Source organism: Caloenas nicobarica, chromosome 3 (assembly GCF_036013445.1).
Source record: "Caloenas nicobarica isolate bCalNic1 chromosome 3, bCalNic1.hap1, whole genome shotgun sequence".
Taxonomy (NCBI): Eukaryota; Metazoa; Chordata; class Aves; order Columbiformes; family Columbidae; genus Caloenas; species Caloenas nicobarica.
Window position 1 is genome coordinate 1382764 of NC_088247.1, and position 19497 is coordinate 1402260.

Consider the following 19497-nt stretch of genomic DNA (forward strand, 5'->3'; position numbering starts at 1 on the left):
TGATCCACAGCACCCCATGAACCACAGCACCCATGATCTACAGCACCCCATGAGCTACAGCATCCCCTGAGCTGCAGCACCCCATGATCTACGACACCCTGCCAGACACAGCAGCCATGAGCTATAGCATCCCCTGAGCCGCAGCACCCCCTAAGATGTGGCACCCCATGATCTACAGAACCCTGTAAGCCACAGCACCCCATGAGCTAAAGCACCCCATGATCTGCAGCACCCCATGAGCTACAACAACCTATGAGCCTCAGCACCCCAACATCTACAGCACCCCATGAGCCACAGCACCCCGTAAGCTGTAGCACCCCAGGAGCTACAGCACCCCATGATGTGCAGCACCCCGATCCTGAGCACTCCATGAGCTGCAGCACCCCATGAGCCACAGCCACCCCATGAGCTACAGCACCCACTGAGCTACAGCACTCCATCATCTACAACACCCCTTGAGCTGCAGCACCCCACCAGCTGCAGCACCCTTGAGCCTCAGCACCTCATGACCCCCAATACCCCCTGAACCTCAGCACCCCATGATCTACAGCATCCCACAAGCTACAGCACCCCATGAGGTGCAGCACCCCATAAGCCTCAGCACCCCATGATCTACACACCCCATGAGCCACAGCACCCCATTAGCTACAGCACCCCAGGATCTACATGCCGCATGACCCACAGCACCCCATAAGCCCTAGTGCCCTGTAAGCTGCAGCACCCCCTGAGCTGCGGCACCCTATGAACCACAGCATCCCATTATGTGTGTATGTCATGATCTACGCACTCCATGACCTATGCACCCCATAAGCCACAGCACCCGCTGAGCCACAGCCCTGGTGGGCAGACACTGGCACAGCTCCTGTAAATGATCGTTCCAACTCCTCTGTCCGATGCAAAGAGGAATCCAAGGGTGATGCGGTCCCCTCTGCACACCTGGGTACAACCATCGCCCTCCTGGCAGTGGGTGATGCCAATGGCCAGAGCCTGGCAGAGGCTTTCCCTGTCCCCAGGGTGACGGTGACACCAGCATGTCCCCACCACCTGCCCCTGCAATGCTGAGCTGCTCCGTGCATCGTGATCTCCTGCTTCCTGCAGAAATCCTCCCAAAAACCAAAGTTATTTTGCTTTTCCTGGGTGAGGAACCACCCTGCCCTTGGCAGTACCTGTTGATTAAGCACATGGGTGCTCGAAGGGACCATGAACCTGGGAATTGTGCTGCTGAGGGCAAAGAAATCACAGGTCTGCCTCCTGCGTGATTATTCTTTCAGCTTTTTACACCCTTCGCCTCCTGTAAAAATCTTTGGGTTTTCCTCCTTTTGCTTTCACAGGGTGCAGAACAGACGCAAATTGCCTTCTGGATGGGCTCAGTGAACCTCTCCTGCCCCTTCTCACCTGCACAACTTGAAAACCAAACAGAAATGTTCCTGGGGTGGGGAGGAGAAGAGCAGCACTGGGAGCCAGGAGGGCACTTGTCACCTCCTGGCATGAGGGAAGGTCCCCTCAGCCCACGCTGAGAGCTAATTTAATGTGACCATGGAGCATCCTCACTCCCATGCTCTGCGTCAGAGCAGCAGAGACTGTGACATTACACAATTCCTGTCCCCGCGAGCACTTTCAGCACTGCTGCCCCTTGGGGCAGGATTTGTGTGTCCCCTCTCCTGCATCTGGACATCAGGGCAGAGCTGGGGACAGGACGCCGGGGTCCCTGCAGCAATACTGCGGCAGGAACCCCCTGGGGACCGGAGGGACCTGGGTGTCCCGCTGCAGTGACACATGTCACTGCTCGCCGGCAGCCTGCTTGAGGTGCCAGCACATGTGCAAAGCACAATTGTTCCTCGTTTCAGGTGTCAGCGGGTGGTGAAATGTGTCCCAGGGCCACCCGGGCAAGCCGAGATCATTCCCTTTTCTGGACGGCAGGACCCATTCCTGCTTCCACCCAGGAATTCTGTATTTTGGGGCTTTTCTCCCAAAGCTCTCCCACAGTGAGCACAGCAGGTGCCTGGGATGGAGCAGGGAGAGGGAGGGTGGCAGCAACACAGGGCTGGGATAACCCTTGGTGGCCCTTGGCCAGAGCAGAGGCCACAACACTGATGCCAAAACACACCCTGGCAGCAGCACCGCTTGAGTGGGGCTCACCTGAGTGCCCACCCTGCACGGGGTCTGCGTGTTTGGGGTGCCCCGCATGCACCCCTGCAGCCGTTCATGTGTGATGCACGGCAGAGGTGCACACACGTGAGCATTCGTGCAGCTGCAGGGCTGTGTACGATGTGGGAGCGTGTAATGGGGCATGTGCGCATGTGTAAATACATGTGCGTGTGTAAATATGTGCGTATGTTGGAGTGCGTATGTGTGCATACACACACGAGTGTGTGGGCAAGGGTGTGTGTGTGCACACAGGTGTGTATGGGTGTGCAAGAGTGTGAGCGTGCACATATGTGCACATGTGTGTATGTGTGTGTGCAAGTGTGGCCAAGGGGGTGTACACACGTGTGCCTGAGTGTGAGTGTGTGTGCGTGCACAGGATGTGCCGGTACCAGCGTGTGCTGGTAACAGAGCTGGTACCAGTGTGGGTGTGGGTGCTGGTGCCAGTTCTGGTGTGGGCCAGTATCAGTGTGGGTGCAGGTGTTGGTGCTGGTGTGGTTGTGGATGTCCATGCCGGTGTGTGCTGGAACCAGTGCGGGTGTGCATGCCAGTGCCAGTGCCGGTGGGGTTGTGGGTATTGGTACTGGTACCAGCGGATGTGCGGGTGCCAGTGTGGGCACCAGTACCAGTGGGGTGTGCGTGTCGGTTCCAGTGAGGGTGCAGGTCGGGGTGAGGGTGCTGGTGTGTGCCAGTACTGGTTCCAGCAGGGATGTGGGTGCCGGAACCAGTACCGATGGGGGTGTGAGTGTCTGTACCAGTGCAGGTGAGGGTGTGGGAGCTGTTTGGCAGGAGGGAGCTGGTGTTGACACCACTGCCAGTGTGGGTGCAGGTTGGGGTGAGGGTGCTGGTGTGTGTGTGTCCGTACTGGTGACAGTGCAGGTGGAGTGCAGGTGCCACATGGGGAGAAGGTGCTAGCGTCGGTACTGGTGGGAGTGTGGGTGCCAGTACCAGTAACGGTGGGGGTGCGGGTGCCAGTACCTTTTGGGGTGCGGATGCCAGTGCAGGTGCCGGTACCGGTAGCAGTGTGGGGTTACAGGTGTCTGTGCCAGTGGAGATGCGGATGCTGGTACCCATTGGGGTGCAGATTCCGGTGCCGGTGGGGATGCAGGTGCGGTACCGGTACCGGTGCCGGTGGGGATGCAGGTGCCGATACCGGTACCAGTGGGGGTGCGGATGCCGGTGCCAGTGGGGATGCAGGTGCTGATACCGGCACCAGTGGGGGTGCGGATGCCGGTGCCGGTGGGGATGCAGGTGCCGATACCGGTACCAGTGGGGGTGCGGATGCCGGTGCCGGTGGGGATGCAGGTGCCGATACCGGTACCGGTGGGGGTGCGGATGCCGGTGCCGGTCCCGGCGGGGCGCGGGGGGGCGGTGGTGCTGAAGGACAGCTCCGCCCCCACCCGCCCCCTCCGCCCCGCTCCTCCTCCTCCTCCGCCGCCGCTCCGCTCCGCGCCGGTCCCTCCGCCGCCGCCGCCGCCGCCGCCGCCATGCCCCAGACGGCCCCGCCGCCGCCTCCCGCCGCCGCCGCCGCACGATGAAGCGGCAGAACGTGCGGACGCTGGCGCTCATCATGTGCACCTTCACCTACCTGCTGGTGGGAGCCGCCGTCTTCGACGCGCTGGAGTCGGAGGAGGAGACGGCGGAGCGGCGGCGGCTGGAGGCGAAGAGCCAGGAGCTGAAAAGCAAATACAACCTCAGCGCCGAGAGCTACCGCGAACTCGAGTGGGTCGTGCTCAAGCTCAAGCCGCACAAGGCCGGAGTCCAGTGGAAATTCGCCGGTTCCTTTTACTTCGCCATCACCGTCATCACTACTATAGGTACGGGTTGTCCCCGTCCCGGTGTTTCCCGATGTTCCCGGAGATCCCCTCTCGCCTCCCGGCCTCGGGATACCGGCTCCGGTCACCCTCCGTGCAGTCCGCTGCCGATGCGCCCATCCCTGCGGTACCGGGGCGACCCGCCCGCCCGGCTCCTCCGCTACCAGGAAACCCCCCGCCCATCCCCGCGGTATCGGGGCGACCCGCCCGCCCGGCTCCTCTGCCACCGGGAACCTCCCCGCCCGTCCCCGCGGTACCGGGGCGACTCTCCCGGGTGGCTTCTCCGCCACCGGGAAACCCCGGCCCGGGTCCTCCCGAAGTCGTCCGTCCCTGTAGCGTCAGGGCGACCCGACCAGCCCGCGGGTCCGCTGCCCCGGGAACCCCCCGCCCGGACCCCCCGCCCACCCCCGTGGTATCGGGGATCCCCCCTGTCCCGGCTCCTCACCCTCGGCGAACACCGACCCGCCCGTCCCCGTGGTCTCTGGTCTCCCGAGGCACCCTCCTGCTCCCACTCCTGCAGCCTTTGCCCCCACCCCAGCTTTGGGGACCCCCACACGGACCCGGGGCTCCCCTCTGCAGCTCGGGATGCCCGGAGCGGGGAGTCTGAGCTGGGACCCCCTTCCAGCTCTGCAAGGCGGGTTGCAGAGTGCAGCAGGGCTGTGGAGGCTGAAGATGCTCGGGGGGTCACAGTGGGGCTGTGAAACAGGCAATTTCCTCAGCTGACCCCTTCCCTGGAGGAGGAGGAGGAGGAGGAGGAGGAAGGTCCCCTGGGGACAGGGTTCCCTCACAGCCCATCTCCTGCCCCTCCCAGCATGGTGGGACCCCCAGCCCGGGGGGGGACAGGGATGTGTCCCTCTGGCCCTACAAGGAGGGTGCTGCTGCTGCACCTCAGTGCTCATCAGGGTGGTCTCTCAGCCCCAATCCAACCCGACCCGACCCAGGGGTGCCCAGGGTGCCAGAAACCAGAGTCCTTGGGGAAGAGCTGCTGGGGGGGTCTCCCACTTTGAGAGAGGGGCTGCACAGTAGGGGGGCTGCAGGGCCCCCCCAGGTTGCCAACTGCTGCTCCATGCATTCACCCGGTCACGTCGTCAACTCATCTGTCCTTTGGGTCACCTCAATGGACTGCCTGGGGTCACCTACCGTCCCTTGGTCCCCGAACTGCCCCATCCTCAGCGCACTGCAAGGCCTGGAGGGCTTGGGGACAGCTGGTGGCTGGACCAGGGTGGCACATGCTGGCCTGGCCCTGGCCGGCATCCCCACGGGTACCACAGCCCTGGAGAGATATAGGCAGGAGCTGGAGGGAGGGGAAGGCTGGTGGGATACCAGGTTTGACACACGGATGTTGGGGAAGGCTGGTGGGGCACCAGGTTTGACACACGGATGTTGGGGAAGGCTGGTGGGGCACCAGGTTTGGCACACGGATGTTGGGGTGGCTGGTGGTTCCCAGGGCCGAGACACTGATGTTGGAGGTGGCTGTTATTTTTGGTGCTGAGGCATGGATGTTTGGGTGTCTTTTGCTTCCCAGGGCTGAGTTATGGGGTGTCAGGGCAGCTCTTGGTTCCTGGAACCGAGACAGGGGTGTTGGGGTGGTTGTTGGGTTTTGGGGCTGAGACATGGATGTTGGGGTGTCTGTTGGTTCCCAGGGCTAAGATGTGGGTGTTGGAGCAGCCGTGGGCTGAGCAGAGGCAGCGTCTGGGCTCTCCCGGCTGGCGGGAGCAGCTGGGAAAGGCTTTGAAAGTGAAGACAAGCAGCTTATGTTTGACGTGAGAGGGAGGAGGAGCAGGCTAGGGGGTGCACGGGGGAGATGGGGAGGGGAGCGAGCGGGAGGCAAGCAGGAGCGAGCAGCATCTCGCCAGCCGACACAAAGGATGCTGCAGTGACGGAGGAGGGAGACAAAGCCAGTGGGTGTGCAGGGTCCCAAGAGGCCGCAGGGCTGCGAGCAGGTGTTGGGGACCCTGTTGTGCCCGCCCCGGGGACACCCAGCTCCCCTGCCCTGCCTGCAGCTGCCTGGATGGGAGGGATGGAGCAGGGATGGGGGAGCGTGGCTGAGCCCCGATGCAGGCATCACACCCCAGGAGAGCATCGTCCAGCTGGGGCCAGGGGTTAAAACCTTAAAACCTCCTCTTGGGCCGGATGTGGGAGCTCAGGGACCTCTCTGGGGTTGGGGTGATTACACTCGGCCCTGAAAAAATGTGTGTCCAGCCACAGCAGAGTGGGAGGGAGTGCCCCCAAATTGGGTTTTACTGCTCTGCAGGTGTCAAGTCCTTCTCTCCCGGTAGCTTCAGCCTCTCTGTAATGTCCGTGGGTGCACAGGGGGAAGGGGCATGGACAGAAATATACAATACAATATTGTTTTAATCAAAATCTGGATGATTTCAAAGGCAGGTGTTTCAGCTGGCCCATTGCAATGGAGCTGGGGGAGCTGCTGAATGGGGCCAGTGTGTCCCAGCAGAGAGAGCAAAATCATCAAAAGCCACAAGAGAGGAAAGAAAATCCCATTATTTCCATGAAATGGGATTTTCCAGTAGGGAAAAAAAAAAAAAAGTCATTCTTCCAGGAAATCACCAGCCAACCCTTCTGTAAAGCTCCTGTTGCAGCTGGGGGCTCCCCATTGTGGCAATGGGGGTGCCAGGGCTCCAGTGCCAGTTGGGATCCCCAGGTCGTGTCCAGCTTTGGAGCAGGAAGGAAGAAAACCCGGCAGGGTGAGGGGTCCCACTTGGAAAGTTTTTCTTACATTTTGGCACTTTTAAAAACAATTTTACCTGGGAAAAGAGCCAAGAGGCGAGCTGCTACGAAGGTCACGAGGCTGCCCTGGGCCCCATGCCCTGCTTGTGGGGTGCAGCCCCCCCAGGAGCTCCCGGGGACCCCCAAAGCACCGTGGAGGGGCACCAGGGTATTCAGGTTTGCTGTCACTCCTGCAAAGCTGAGGACAAGGGGGGCGGCAGGGCAGACAGAGCCAGCCCTGGGGTCCCCTCTGGCGATGTCAGCGTCAGCAGGACACGTCCCCTGTCACCTCCGTCCCTGTCCCCTCACCAGGGGCCTCCATGCTCCAGGGATGGCTGTGATGGCTCTTGCTGGATTGCACCCAAAAAACGTGTCCCCCCCGACCTCGCTGTGCGTGCAGAGGCGAGCGGCCACGCGGGCCGGGGTGGGTGGCGGATGCCACCGCGGTGTCACCATCTGTCACAGCCCTCTGCCCTCCCCACTCATTTATCAAGGGAGCAGGGACCTTGCCTAGGCCAGGAGACTGCGGGGTTACACTGGGTTCCCACCGACCTTCTTCTGCATGTGGTGTCCCCACCAGTCACCCTGTCACCCCCGTCCCCAGGCTGCCTCCTCCGGTGGCACTGTGCTTGTCCCCAGCCCATCGCATCCGCAGCATCTCTCCCTTCCCTGCTCACACCTACGGGCTTGGCCTGGGGATAAAGGACTTGGGGACACCACAGGACATGCACCCCCGGTCACCTCTGGTGCCAGAGGTACCAGCACAACCCTCCTGGCACTGGCACCGGTGGGAGGGGAAGGACCCCCCGATTCTCTGGCCTTGGGAGACAGAGCACGGGGAGAGCACAGGAGCCACTGCCACTGGGATGAGGGGTCACGGTAGTTTTGGGGCTGGTTGGGGGTGAGGGAGGTCAGGGATGGGGCACCCACTCCCTCTGGACATTTCTGTTCCCATCCTGCACTGGCCATGCCCACTAAAAGTGATGGCAATTGAAATTAATGTTGGCACCTACGGACGTGCCTTTGATAGGTTTCAGAGTTAACACGCTAGAGGGAAAAACTGTACTGCTGTGTTCCAGGGCTGGGATCCCAGGCAGCGGGGAGAGACAGGAGCGTCTCACCCCTTTCTAACCCTGGGGATGCGCAGTGGCCCCTTCCAGGCCGGCGGCTCCTCGGTCGCTGCGGGGGGCTCATTTGAGTGCCCCCATCGTGCTGCTGAGCCACAGGAGCTGGCAGAGAGCAGCGCCAGGGGTCAGAACTGCTTTCCTCCCTCCCCAGTTAGATATCAGGCCATCCCCTGCCACCTTTCCCTGTGGTATGCTGGGATTGCTGGCTGGGGTGTTCACTCTGAGACCTAATGAGGGCATATGCACCTCCCTTCGTACCAGGGACTTGCTTCTCCACGATCATCCCTCCCCCACATCCCGCTCCCACTTCCCCCCTGTCCTCTCCTCCTGCCTGGGCTACAAATTCTGGCTTTTCTCCATCCCAGAGCGATAACAGCAATTAATACCCGCTCCCTCCCCGCCCCCCCGCCTGGCCTCTCCCAGCTGATGCCTCATTAAACTCAACAGCAAAACCTGACTCAGAGCAAGGCATAAACACCACGTGCCGAGCGAGAGATGCTCCAAGGCGAGGAGGGTTCATCATCCAGGCAAAAAGAACCCAATTTCTTTAGGTTTTGAGGGTCTTTTTTCCCCAGTTACCAAGCCTCAGGGCTGGTTGCTTGATCTTGGTGCTGCCAGGTCTGGTGCCAAGAGGTCAGAGCTGAGCCCGAGCTGCGGGAGAGTCCCGCTCTGCCGGTGTGTGATTTATGAGCCGGCTTAAATATTTATCAGGCAGCTCTCAGGCTGAAGTGACTGCGGTGCAGGATTTATAGCCGGCACCACCGCCTCGGATAAATCATGGCCGGGGGGGTGAATGGAAGGAGCAAGAGCAGAGTGAGCTGCAGCGGGGGGGTCCCGCCTGGCCGGCTGCACAGAGGGTGAAGGAGAGCGGCTGTGGGGCAGGAGGGCCCCACTGGTGCTGCAAGGTGCTGGTGCGTGGGGCTTGGTACTGGTGCATGGTGCATGGCACTGGTGCATGGTGCTGGTGCACAGTGCATGGTGCCTGGCTCTGCACACAACGCTGAGTGCTGGTGCATGGTGCTGGTGCACAGTGCATAGCTCTGCACATGGTGGTGAGCACTGGTGCACAGTGCATGGTGCTGGTGCACAGTGCATGGTGCTGGTGCATGGCTCTGCATGTGACGCTGGGCTCTGGTGCAAGGTGGTGGTGCACAGTGCTGAGCACTGGTGCACATTGCTGGGTGTTGGTGCAGGGCACTGGTGCATGGTGCTGGGCACTGCACATGGTGCTGAGCACTGGTGCACAGTGCTAGCTGCTGGTGCACAGTGCTAGCTACTAGTGCACAGTGCTGGTGTCTGTTACTGTTGCACAGTGCTGGTGCATAGTGCGTGGTACAGGTGCACAGTACAGGGTGCTGGTGCATGGTGGTGAGCACTGGTGCACAGTGCTGGTGCCCTGTGCTGGGTGCTGGTGCATGGTACTGGTACGCGGTGGTGGTGCATGGGACTGGGCACGGACACACGGTGCTGCTGCACAGTGGTGAGCACTGATGCATAGTGCTGGTGCACAGTGCTAGTGCCATGCGCTGGGTGCTGGTACACGGTGTTGGTGCACGATCTTGGGCACTGGCGCATGGTGCTGGTGAACAGTGGTGAGCACTGGTGCATGGTGCTGGGTGCTGGTGCCTTTTGCTGCGTGCTGGTTCACAATGGTGGGCGCTGGTGCATGGTGCTGTTGCACAGTGCTGGGCACTGGTGCATGTTACTGGTGCACGGTGCTGGGCACTGGTGCCTGCTGCTGGTGCACAGTGGTGAGCACTGTTGGCTGGTGCTGGGCGCTGGTGCACCCCCCTCCCCACCCTGCCAATACCCAAACTGAGCCAAGCACTGAGAGGAAGGAGCCGCATCCTGCTTTTCACGGGGTGGGGGTGAAGGGACCCGGAGAGGTGCAGAACTGAGCCACGGGGCAACCAAGGCCTGAGCCAAAAATTGGTGGGGAATAACCCCATTTTCTGTAAAGGAGGAGCAGCACAGACCCCCCCGCACCTCCTGAGGAATGAGAGGGGGGCAGGAGCATCCCTGGCATAAGGAGCTTTGCAGTGAGAGCTCAGGAGCTTTGTGGGAGCGGTGGGGGACACAGGATCATGTCACTCCCCGGAGACACGATGCTCCATCTTGTGCCATGTGCCCCTCCACTCGGGTTTGGGGGAGCAGGGGGGTGCGTTTGCAGATGGGGTGAGGGGACCCAGGGCAGTGTGGGAGCTACTTGGGGGTCTGAAGTTTGCACGAGGCTGCGGTCACGGTCACCCCCGGGGGGGATCCTGCGAGGTGACACACGGGGGGGGTCAGGGTCCCTCTGCCCAGGTGGAACCAATGCAGGCAGAGCAGCCCGTGTCCTTGTCCCCATCCCTACCCAACCCAGCAGAAATCTGCCCAAAAGGCCTTAAATGACTTTTTATCCCCCGCCCGGGGGGCCCCTTTTCCCTGTGCCGGTGCAGGAAGGAGCGGAGCTCCTGCTCTCCACTTCAGCCACCCCTGGGGCAGTGGGGGTGTCCCCCCACGCAGGTCTGTGCTGTCCCATGGGGTTATGGGGTGTCCCCCCTCCCAGATAAAAAACAGCAGGACCATTCTGCTGGGTGGGGGTGTCTGTGTGTGTCCAGCCGTGCCCATCACCGGAGTATCCTGCCTTGCACCCCAGCACAGAGAGCAGCCCCAAGGGCAGCGGGGGGGCCCGGCTGCACCCCCCTTTTGTGGAAGGAGGGAGGGGGGACAGAGGGGCCAAGAAGGGGCCTGGCGGAGCCCCAGGATGCAGGGAAAAATTGCCAGTTTTGGTGCAAACAAGGCGCTTGGCCGGCGCCGGGATTTTCCATGACACCATCCTGACCCCCCCGCTACAGCAGGGTCTGGCCCCTGCCTGCGGACAGCAACGCCTGGGGGGGGACAGGCAGCGGCTGCACCCCCAAACCCTCCCGCCGAGCACCCCCAAGGGCAGGAGGGCAGGGAGGGGGGCTGGGGCTGCCTCCCCCCACCCCAGGAGCAAGGATGGGGGTGGCTCTGAGTCCATTTGGGGGTAACACCCCCCAAGTGTACAGGACAAAATATGGGGGGAAGGGGTCATGGTGACATGGGGAGCAGGGGGGTGGCAGGGGCGCAGGTGGCAGGGGACGGGAGGGGGTACTGGGGGGGCTACCCCAATGCTGTGTTTTGGGGGGAGCCCAGGGTGTGGCTCCCACCCCCATCCCCCCAGTTTACTGGGGAGGTGGTGTCAGGGGTGGGGGGTGGATGATGGATGATGGATGGATGGATGGATGATGGATGAATAGATGGATGGATGAATGGATGAGCAGATGGATGGATGATGCATGGATGGATAGATGGACAGACGGATGGATGATGGATGGATGGATGAACAGATGGATGGAAGGATGGATGGACAGATAAATGGAGGGATGGGTGGATGGATGGAAGAACAGATGGGTGAATAGATGGATGGATGGTTGGATGATGGATGGATGAGTGGATGATGGATGAATAGATGGATGGATGAATGGATGAGCAGATGGATGGATGATGCATGGATGGATAGATGGACAGACGGATGGATGATGGATGGATGGATGAACAGATGGATGGAAGGATGGATGGACAGATAAATGGAGGGATGGGTGGATGGATGGAAGAACAGATGGGTGAATAGATGGATGGATGGTTGGATGATGGATGGATGAGTGGGTGGGTGGATGCAAGGATGGATGGATGCATGGATGGATGGATGGATGGACGGATGGACAGATGGATGGATGGGTGGCAGGGTGTGAGGACAGCTGGCTGGCTGCCCCTTCTTCTGCCCTGGTGAAGGCACAGAAAGGACAGTCCCTGCTCCAGGTGCAAGACCCAGCTGGGCTGGGGACACCCGGGTGCTGTGGTCCCAGCGCTCATTCCAGCTCCGCATCTCCCTGCTTCAGCCCAGAGTCCCGTCCCTCTGCTCCTGCTGCCTCCCACCCTGCCCTACCCAGGAGGTGTCCCCAGGCAGGACGAGCCCCTTCCCACTCCTGGTGGGGAGAGAGGCATTGCAGGGCCCCTGTGTCCCCACACAGCACCATGTCCCTCCGTACCAGGGCTGTGTTTGCTCGGCAGTGCCGCTGGCTGCCACATGCTGCCTTTCCCAGCCGCTCCCTGCCTGCTTGTTTGCTCACTGTGCAAAGACAGATGATCTCCCAGGCAGCACTGAGCGGCAGCCCGAATGCCACCTGCATCCCCTGGGTCCCCATCCCCAGCCAGGGGGACAGCCGAGGTCCCCAGGCTGTGCCTGGCACTGGTTAACTGGTAGGACTGGGAACAGCCCGGGTTGCTCTTGCCCACAGGCAATGGAGAGCTTGGCACTGCCCATGTCCTGCTTGTACCTTGGCTGAGCTCGTGTCACCCAGGGGACACATCAGGAAACTGGTGCCCATTAAACACTGAGCAGGTTGCTGGTCCTTACTGGGAGCAATGGGGCAGGGAGATGCAGGGCTGGCACTTCTCAGGGAAGAAGGATGCTGCCTGGGGCACACAGCACCTCATAGGATGCCCACCCACCCCATGGGATGCCCACCCACGCCATGGGATGCACATCCACCCCATAGGATGCCCACCCACCACCTCCATCTCTGGGAAACCCCTAAGGGTTTCTCCATGAGGAGAAGGGGGTGCCCAGGGCAAGCAACTGTGGGGCTCAGGGTGTTGGTTGCTTTTGGGTGCTAAAGGGCTTTGGGAGCAGGAGGGCCACTGCGTGTTCGTGTTGTGCCAGCCAGCAGCGAGTGTGGGGTCTGCTCGGGGAGGGTGGTCTCCATTGAGGGGTGACATCTCCAGAGGACGAGTCTTTTCCTCCACTGGGGCATCCCTGGGGCACTCCTGACTGTGGATCTTCCGGTGTCTACAGGTGCAGTTGTGTCCCTCCTTTTTCCCCAAAATGCATGGGAATATAGTGACCTCAGTGGCTGCTGCTGAACCTGCTGGGCAGTGGAGTGGGAAGGGAGGCAGCACCCGAGGGCTGCAGGCTCCATGGCCCTGTGAAACCAGGCTAGGAAGGACGAGAGCTGGGTTTATCCTGGGCTTGGAAGGACGAGAGCTGGGTCCATCCTGGGCTTGGAAGGATGACAACTGGGTTCGTCCCAGGCTTGGAAGGACGAGAGCTGGGTTCATCCCAGGCTTGGAAGGACAAGAGTTGGGTTCATCCCAGGCTTGGAAGGACAAGAGTTTATCCTGGGATTGGAATGATGAGAGCTGAGTTCATCCCAAGCTTGGAATGATGAGAGCTGAGTTCATTCCAGGCTTGGAAGGACGAGAGCTGGGTTCAACCCAGGCTTGGAAGGACAAGAGTTTACCCTGGGCTTGGAATGACGAGAGCAGAGTTCATCCCAGGCTTGGAAGGACCAGAGTTGTGTTCATCCTGAGCTTGGAAAGATGAGAATTGGTTTTGTCCCAGGCTTGGAAGGATGAGAGTTGGGTTCATCCCCAGAAATTGGGGCTGCTCCAAAGCAATGAAGACCCCCAGAGTGGTCAATGCTTTGGTGGATCCCCCATCAGCTGGGATGCCTGAACCTTCCTCATCATCCTGGCAATGGACAGGGAAAGCTGCAGCAGGTCAGACACCATGGTGACGGGTTCTGCATCCCTCTGCGGGGACCAGGCTGCTGCGATGGCCGGAGTTGGCAGCTCCACTGGGTAAGGGAGGAGGACACCAGCACAGCAGACACCCCGGCTATGGGGGGTGGGTGCCAGGAGGAACCCACCCTGCTCCCAGCAGGGACCCCGGGAGCATCCCCGGCTGCTGAACCAGAGGAGGAGAAGCGTGGTGGCTCTGGCAGCAGGACGCAGGGTTCCTGCCCGGGCATGGGGGTGTCCTGGCATCAGCCACGGCTCGTGGCCACCAGCCCTCACCCCCTGCCAGCCCTGCTTTCCTGCAGTGGTTCTGTAAAGCAGGGAGACGGTTTTCTGACTGCTTCATACCCCCAAAACCCCAGTCCGGCTCCTGTCATCAGCTGGGACTCCCCATCCCCCTGCCCGGGCTCCCTGCACCCCCTTGTCCTGGCTCCCTGCACCCCCAGACTCGCTGCACCCCCCATCCCCCGCCAGCACCCACTCCCACCCCCAGGGACCCTCTCCCTGCCTTCCCAGCCCTTTGCACCCTCAAACCATCCAACACCTCCTCTCTGCAAAGTGCCCCCCCTCCTCCTGTCCCTGGCAGCTGCTCCGCTAATCCCCCCCATCCATCCACCCCTCCGACAGCCCGGGATTTGCTCCAGGCCGGGACCAGCCCGGACCTGCACCTGCTCCTGGAGCCACGGCCAGATCCCCCCCCTGCTCCTCCGCAGCCCTAAAAAGGAGACGAGCCGGCCGCGTTCCTCAGGGACATGTCATGTTTTCTCCCTGGGGACATCATGTTTTCTCCCAGGGGACACACACGCCTGCTTGCAGCACCCTGAGCGGGAGCCCAGAGCACCCCGACTTGGCAGCATCCCTCCTGGGACGCCCCTTGGGGGAGCACCCACCCGGTGGGGAGGTTTTGGGGGGCTGCAGGAGATGGAGAGGAGCAGGAATGCTGAGCCCCTTCTGCAGGAACATGGTGGGGAGCAGAAGAAACAGTAGATGGAAGAGGGGTTTGGGGGGTTTCACCCTCTTTGACACATTCCCAGGGTCTCCCTCTCCCCATCAGCCGGAGATTTGATGTCCCAGTGACCTCCCCACCATCCTCAGACATGCTGGAGATCAGGCAGCGCCCGCTAAAGCCGGGAAAGGGGGGGGCCCTGGCAGATTGACGGACGCTTGGACACGCTGCGAGAGCTCATAAAACTCCCTTCCCCGGAGAAACGGGGCTAAATATAGCGACGGGAGGCTGTGCTGCTGCAGGCAGGGCAGGCAGGACAGGCAGGGACGGGGCTCGCAGGCAGCGCTTGGGGCTCGAATCCTAAAACCGCATCCTCGGCCGGCTGATGTGCAAGGACTGGGGACATTTGGGCTGTTGGGAAGGGGACGGAGGTGACAGGCAGGAGATGAAGGGCAGACACACAGGGTGAGGGCTCAGTGCCTGCCCCAAGGGCAGCGGGATGGGATCTTGCTTTGAAAAACAGCAACCAGGTGGCACAGTGTTGCCTTGGTGTCCCCTCTGCTGCTGGGGAGGGGACAGGGAGCCACAGGCAGGGAGGGGACACCAAACAGCAGCCCCTTTTTCCATCAGTGAGGGAAGGGACAGGCGGGGACCCGGCACGGGTAACAGCAGCGATGCTCTCCAGCGATGCTCTCCAGCGATGCTCTCCAGCGATGCTCTCCAGATGCTCTTCGGCACTGGGGAGGCCAAACCTCGAATCCTGGGGGCAGTTCTGGGCCCCTCACGCCAAGAAAGGCCTTGAGGTGCTGGAGCGAGTTGAGAGAAGGGAACGGAGCTGGGGAAGGGGCTGGAGCACAAGTGTGATGGGAGCGGCTGAGGGAGCTGGGGGTTCAGCTGGAGAACAGGAGCTGAGGGGAGACCTTCTGATCTCTGACCTGCCTGAAAGGAGCTTGGAGCCAGGGGGGGTCGGGCTCTGCTCCCCAGGAACAAGCGCCAGGACCAGAGGAAACGGCCTCAAGTTGCGCCAGGGGAGGTTGAGGTTGGATCTGGGGAACAATTTCTTCCCATCACCCAGTCAGGATTAAACGGAGTCCAGGCAGGATGAGTTCCCACAGGCTCGGGGGCTGCTGTGGTGTCCTGGGTGCTGGGCCTGGTTTAAGTGCTAGGTCAGGCCTTGGAGAAGTGGGTGCTGGGGGGACTGTGCCTGCCTGCTGCTCCTGCCCACTGTTGTCCCAGGGGAGAGGGGGAAAGGGAAATGGGAGGGGAAAGGGAAAAAGGAAGAAGAAAAGGGAAAGGGAAAGGGAAAGGGAAAGGGAAAGTGAAAGGGAAAGGGAAAGGGAAAAGGGAAGGGCGAAGGAGAAGGAGAAGGAGAAGGGAAAGCAAAAAGGAAAAGAAAAATGAGAAGGAAAAGGAAAAGGAAAAGGAAAAGGAGAAGGGAGAATGAAAAGGAAAAGGAAAAGGGAGAAGGAGAAGGAAAGGGGAAACAAAGGGAAAGGAAAATGAAAAAAAGAAAGGTGCAGGAAAGAGAAGGAGAAGTGTCATGGCTGGTGTGAGGGCAGCACCCCCATTCCACGGTTCAACCACCTCTGCCCAGCTGCAGGAACCCAGATCCCATCAGGGACAAATAATCTGCCAGCACAGTGGCAGAATAAATCCTGCCTGTGTGGGTTTTGTGCAGGCAGGAGATTAACTGAGATGCTCCCCCAGCTCCCATGGACGCAGCAGTGGGACATGAGGACGTGGGGATGTGGGGCTGGGTGACAGAGGGGAGCCACCTGCCCTTATTTCTCGATTTCTTAAAAAATCTCTAATTTCCGCGTCTCCTGCATCTCTCCACCTGGCTGCTCGGACACAGGCCACCCCGGGATGGGGATTTCAGGGAAGAGCCATCTCCAATTTCATAGAATCACAGAATCATTTTGGTTGGAAAAGACCCTCAAGATCATTGAGTCCAACCATTAACCTGCTCCTGGCACTGCCCCATGTCCCTGAGAACCTCATGTCCGTCTGTCCAACCCCTCCAGGGATGGTGACTCCACCACTGCCCTGGGCAGCCTGTTCCAATGCCCCACAGCCCTTTGGGGAAGAAATCGTTCCCCAAATCCAACCTCAACCTCCCCTGGCACAACCTGAGGCTGTTTCCTCTCGTCCTGTCACTTGCTACTGGGGAACATCCCCCACCCCAGCCAGGGTCCATCCGAGCATCCCCTGGCTGCCCCCACCCCAGCCCAGGGATGCAGCACCTTGTCCATCACCCAGCCCTCCAGCTCCTTTCCCACGAGCCCAGGACTTGCCCCTTCTCCAGCTCCATTTTCCTTTGGACTCCCCATTACGCCCATCTCTCACAGCCCTCTGCGGTCACTCCTTGTTCCCAGGGGGTCAGGATTGGGGTCTGTCACTGGTGACTCACTCAGGGAAGCAGTTTGAGGTGCTGCACCCCCCTTCCGCTTGGACCACCAAGTTGATTCCCCCTCTGTGGCTTTGCCCCCCAGGTTACGGCCATGCAGCCCCCAGCACGGATGGGGGGAAGGTCTTCTGCATGGTCTACGCTCTGCTGGGGATCCCCCTCACCCTCGTCATGTTCCAGAGCCTGGGCGAGAGGATCAACACCTTTGTCAGGTACCTCCTGCACCGCGTCAAGAAGTGCCTTGGCATGAGGCGGGCAGAGGTCTCCATGGCCAACATGGTCACCATCGGGTTCTTCTCCTGCATCAGCACCCTCTGCATCGGGGCAGCCGCCTTCTCCTACTACGAGCACTGGAGCTTCTTCCACGCCTACTACTACTGCTTCATCACCCTCACCACCATCGGCTTCGGGGACTACGTGGCCCTGCAGAAGGACGAAGCCCTCCAGAACAAGCCCCAGTATGTGGCCTTCAGCTTCGTCTACATCTTGACGGGCCTGACAGTCATCGGGGCGTTCCTCAACCTGGTGGTGTTGAGGTTCATGACCATGAACGCCGAGGACGAGAAGCGGGACGCCGAGCATCGCGCTCTGCTCACCCGCAACGGCCAAGCCAGCAGCATCCACGCCACGGACACGGCCACGGCCACGGCCACCCCAGCGGCCACGGGGGGCGGGTTCCGGAACGTCTACGCCGAGGTTCTCCACTTCCAATCCATGTGCTCGTGCCTGTGGTACAAGAGCCGGGAGAAGCTGCAGTATTCCATCCCCATGATCATCCCCAGGGACCTCTCCACCTCGGACACCTGCGTGGAGCAAAGTCACTCCTCGCCCGGCCGCTGTCCCCAGACCCCCCCCAACCGATGCTTCTGCAACGCCCGCCGCTCGGCCATCAGCTCCGTCTCCACTGGCCTCCACAGCCTCGCCGCTTTCCCGGGGCTCATGAAGCGCCGCAGCTCCGTCTAACCCGAATCCATCGCCCTCCAGACCCTCCTCCTCAGCCAAGGACCCTTCTTGGCCACAGCAGGAGGAAAACACTCCAGGGTTTGGATGTGGGGGGGGCAGCGGGCTCAGACTGGGACCCCCTGGGGGGCCAGGGCCGTGCTGCTCTGGGATGGATGCAGGAGGAGTGGCGATGCTGCCCCGGTCCTCCCCGATGCGGAAAAAAAAAAAAAAAAGGGAGCTACTGGTGTTATTTTATTTTAATTTAAATGTATTTTATTTTTGCAAAAACCACTCCTCAAAAATGTGAAACTTGAAGAGCTGGAGGGTGTTTTAACCTGATGTGGGGTTCGAGGTGGGGGTGTGTGTACACCTGCACCTCCCACCGTGGTACCTCTGTGCAAGCGGCTGGGGAGACCCACGGCCCCGGGACAGCCCCACGGCAGCCCCACAACATCCCGAGCGCGATCCAGACACCTCATGGGACACGGGGACAGGAGGACGTGAGGCTCCTGCTACTGATCCTGCTTCCCGGCCCCTCCATCCTCTGCCTCCTGGGGAGGAAGGCAGGTCCACGGGCAGCAAGGATGCCGTGGCGAGGATGCCATGGCCAGAGATGTCACAGCAAAGGCGAGTGCGCATCAGTGCGCAAATCAGGCTAAGAGGGGCTTAGATGGAGCTTTTTTCCATCGCTGCACACATCAGCCTGCCCCTGCGGCCGGGAAAACAAGCCGTAAGTCACGTAGGCTGCCAAAAACGCAGTGGGCAGCCCGCCGGGAACTTCATGGGGTCGTTTTAACTCTTTTTAGACGGGCAAACCCCAGGATTATCTGCCCAGAGCCATCCAAGGGATGCAGGAGCAGGACCCCCCATCCCCATCCTCCCCTGGGGCTGGAGCCGTTACCCTCGGGAGCTTTTCTGGGGACAGCCTGGGGCATTATAAGACTTTTTCACCCTCTGTCTTCACCTTCAACCTTCATGGGGAGCACCCCCAGCACAGGCTGTCCCCCCGCCAGCGGGGACACCGGGGGACACTGGGACATGCACTGGTCCCTCTTTGAGCCCCAGGGGTGTCAGGGGGACTTTGGGGACAGCCCAGGCACCCAGCCTGACTGTTTCTTTTCTCACCTTTTACCAGAAGAGAAACCAATGTATTTCTAATACTTGACCTGTACATACTGTTAGATACCAAGAGGATATTTATTATAAATGACATTATCACTGTATCTATAGAAATCTATAAATATCTATCGGATAGAGGGGTCTGGGGGGGGAAATTCATTGATGACTCCGGGGAATTTCTCTTTCTGCTCTCTGCATCTTTCCCATCCTCGGGGGACCGCGGGGAACCGCGCTCCTCCCGGCAAGGGTTCTCGGGTGCTCATGCCAAAGTCTATTTGTACCACGGAGGTTTTTTTTTTCCTTAGCGAGAATGAAATAAAGGCTGGTTCAAACCTTGGCATTGCCTCGGCTCCTTCATCGGGTGCTGGGTGAGGATGAGGAGCTGGGAGCGGAAGGGTTGCGGTCCTCCGGGATGTCCCCATGTCACAGCTCTGTGTCCCATCACCTTTGCTCTGTAGGGACCAGGAAATGTGAGAATTTCTAGGGGATAAACCTCCGTTTGTCCGTCTCCTGAATTTTCCGGTGAATGAGGAAGTAGGAAAGGAAAGGTGCAAAAAGGAAAGGTGCAGAAAGGAAAGGAAAGGTGCGGAAAGGAAAGGTGCGGAAAGGAAAGGAAAGGTGCGGAAAGGAAGGGAAGGGAAAGGAAAGGAAAGGAAAGGAAAGGAAAGGAAAGGAAAGGAAAGGTGTGGA

The 19497-nt window shown here is 60.4% G+C and overlaps 1 protein-coding gene across 1 annotated transcript; it reads left to right on the forward strand.

The window, feature by feature from the left end:
- The first annotated feature begins 3618 nt into the window (after positions 1-3618).
- On the forward strand, positions 3619-19144 carry KCNK3 (potassium two pore domain channel subfamily K member 3). The gene is made up of 2 exons (XM_065631238.1): positions 3619-3962; positions 16832-19144. The coding sequence occupies exons 1-2, from the start codon at positions 3680-3682 to the stop codon at positions 17707-17709; spliced, it is 1161 nt and encodes a 386-aa protein (XP_065487310.1). The 5' UTR covers positions 3619-3679; the 3' UTR covers positions 17710-19144.
- Positions 19145-19497: the final 353 nt, after the last annotated feature.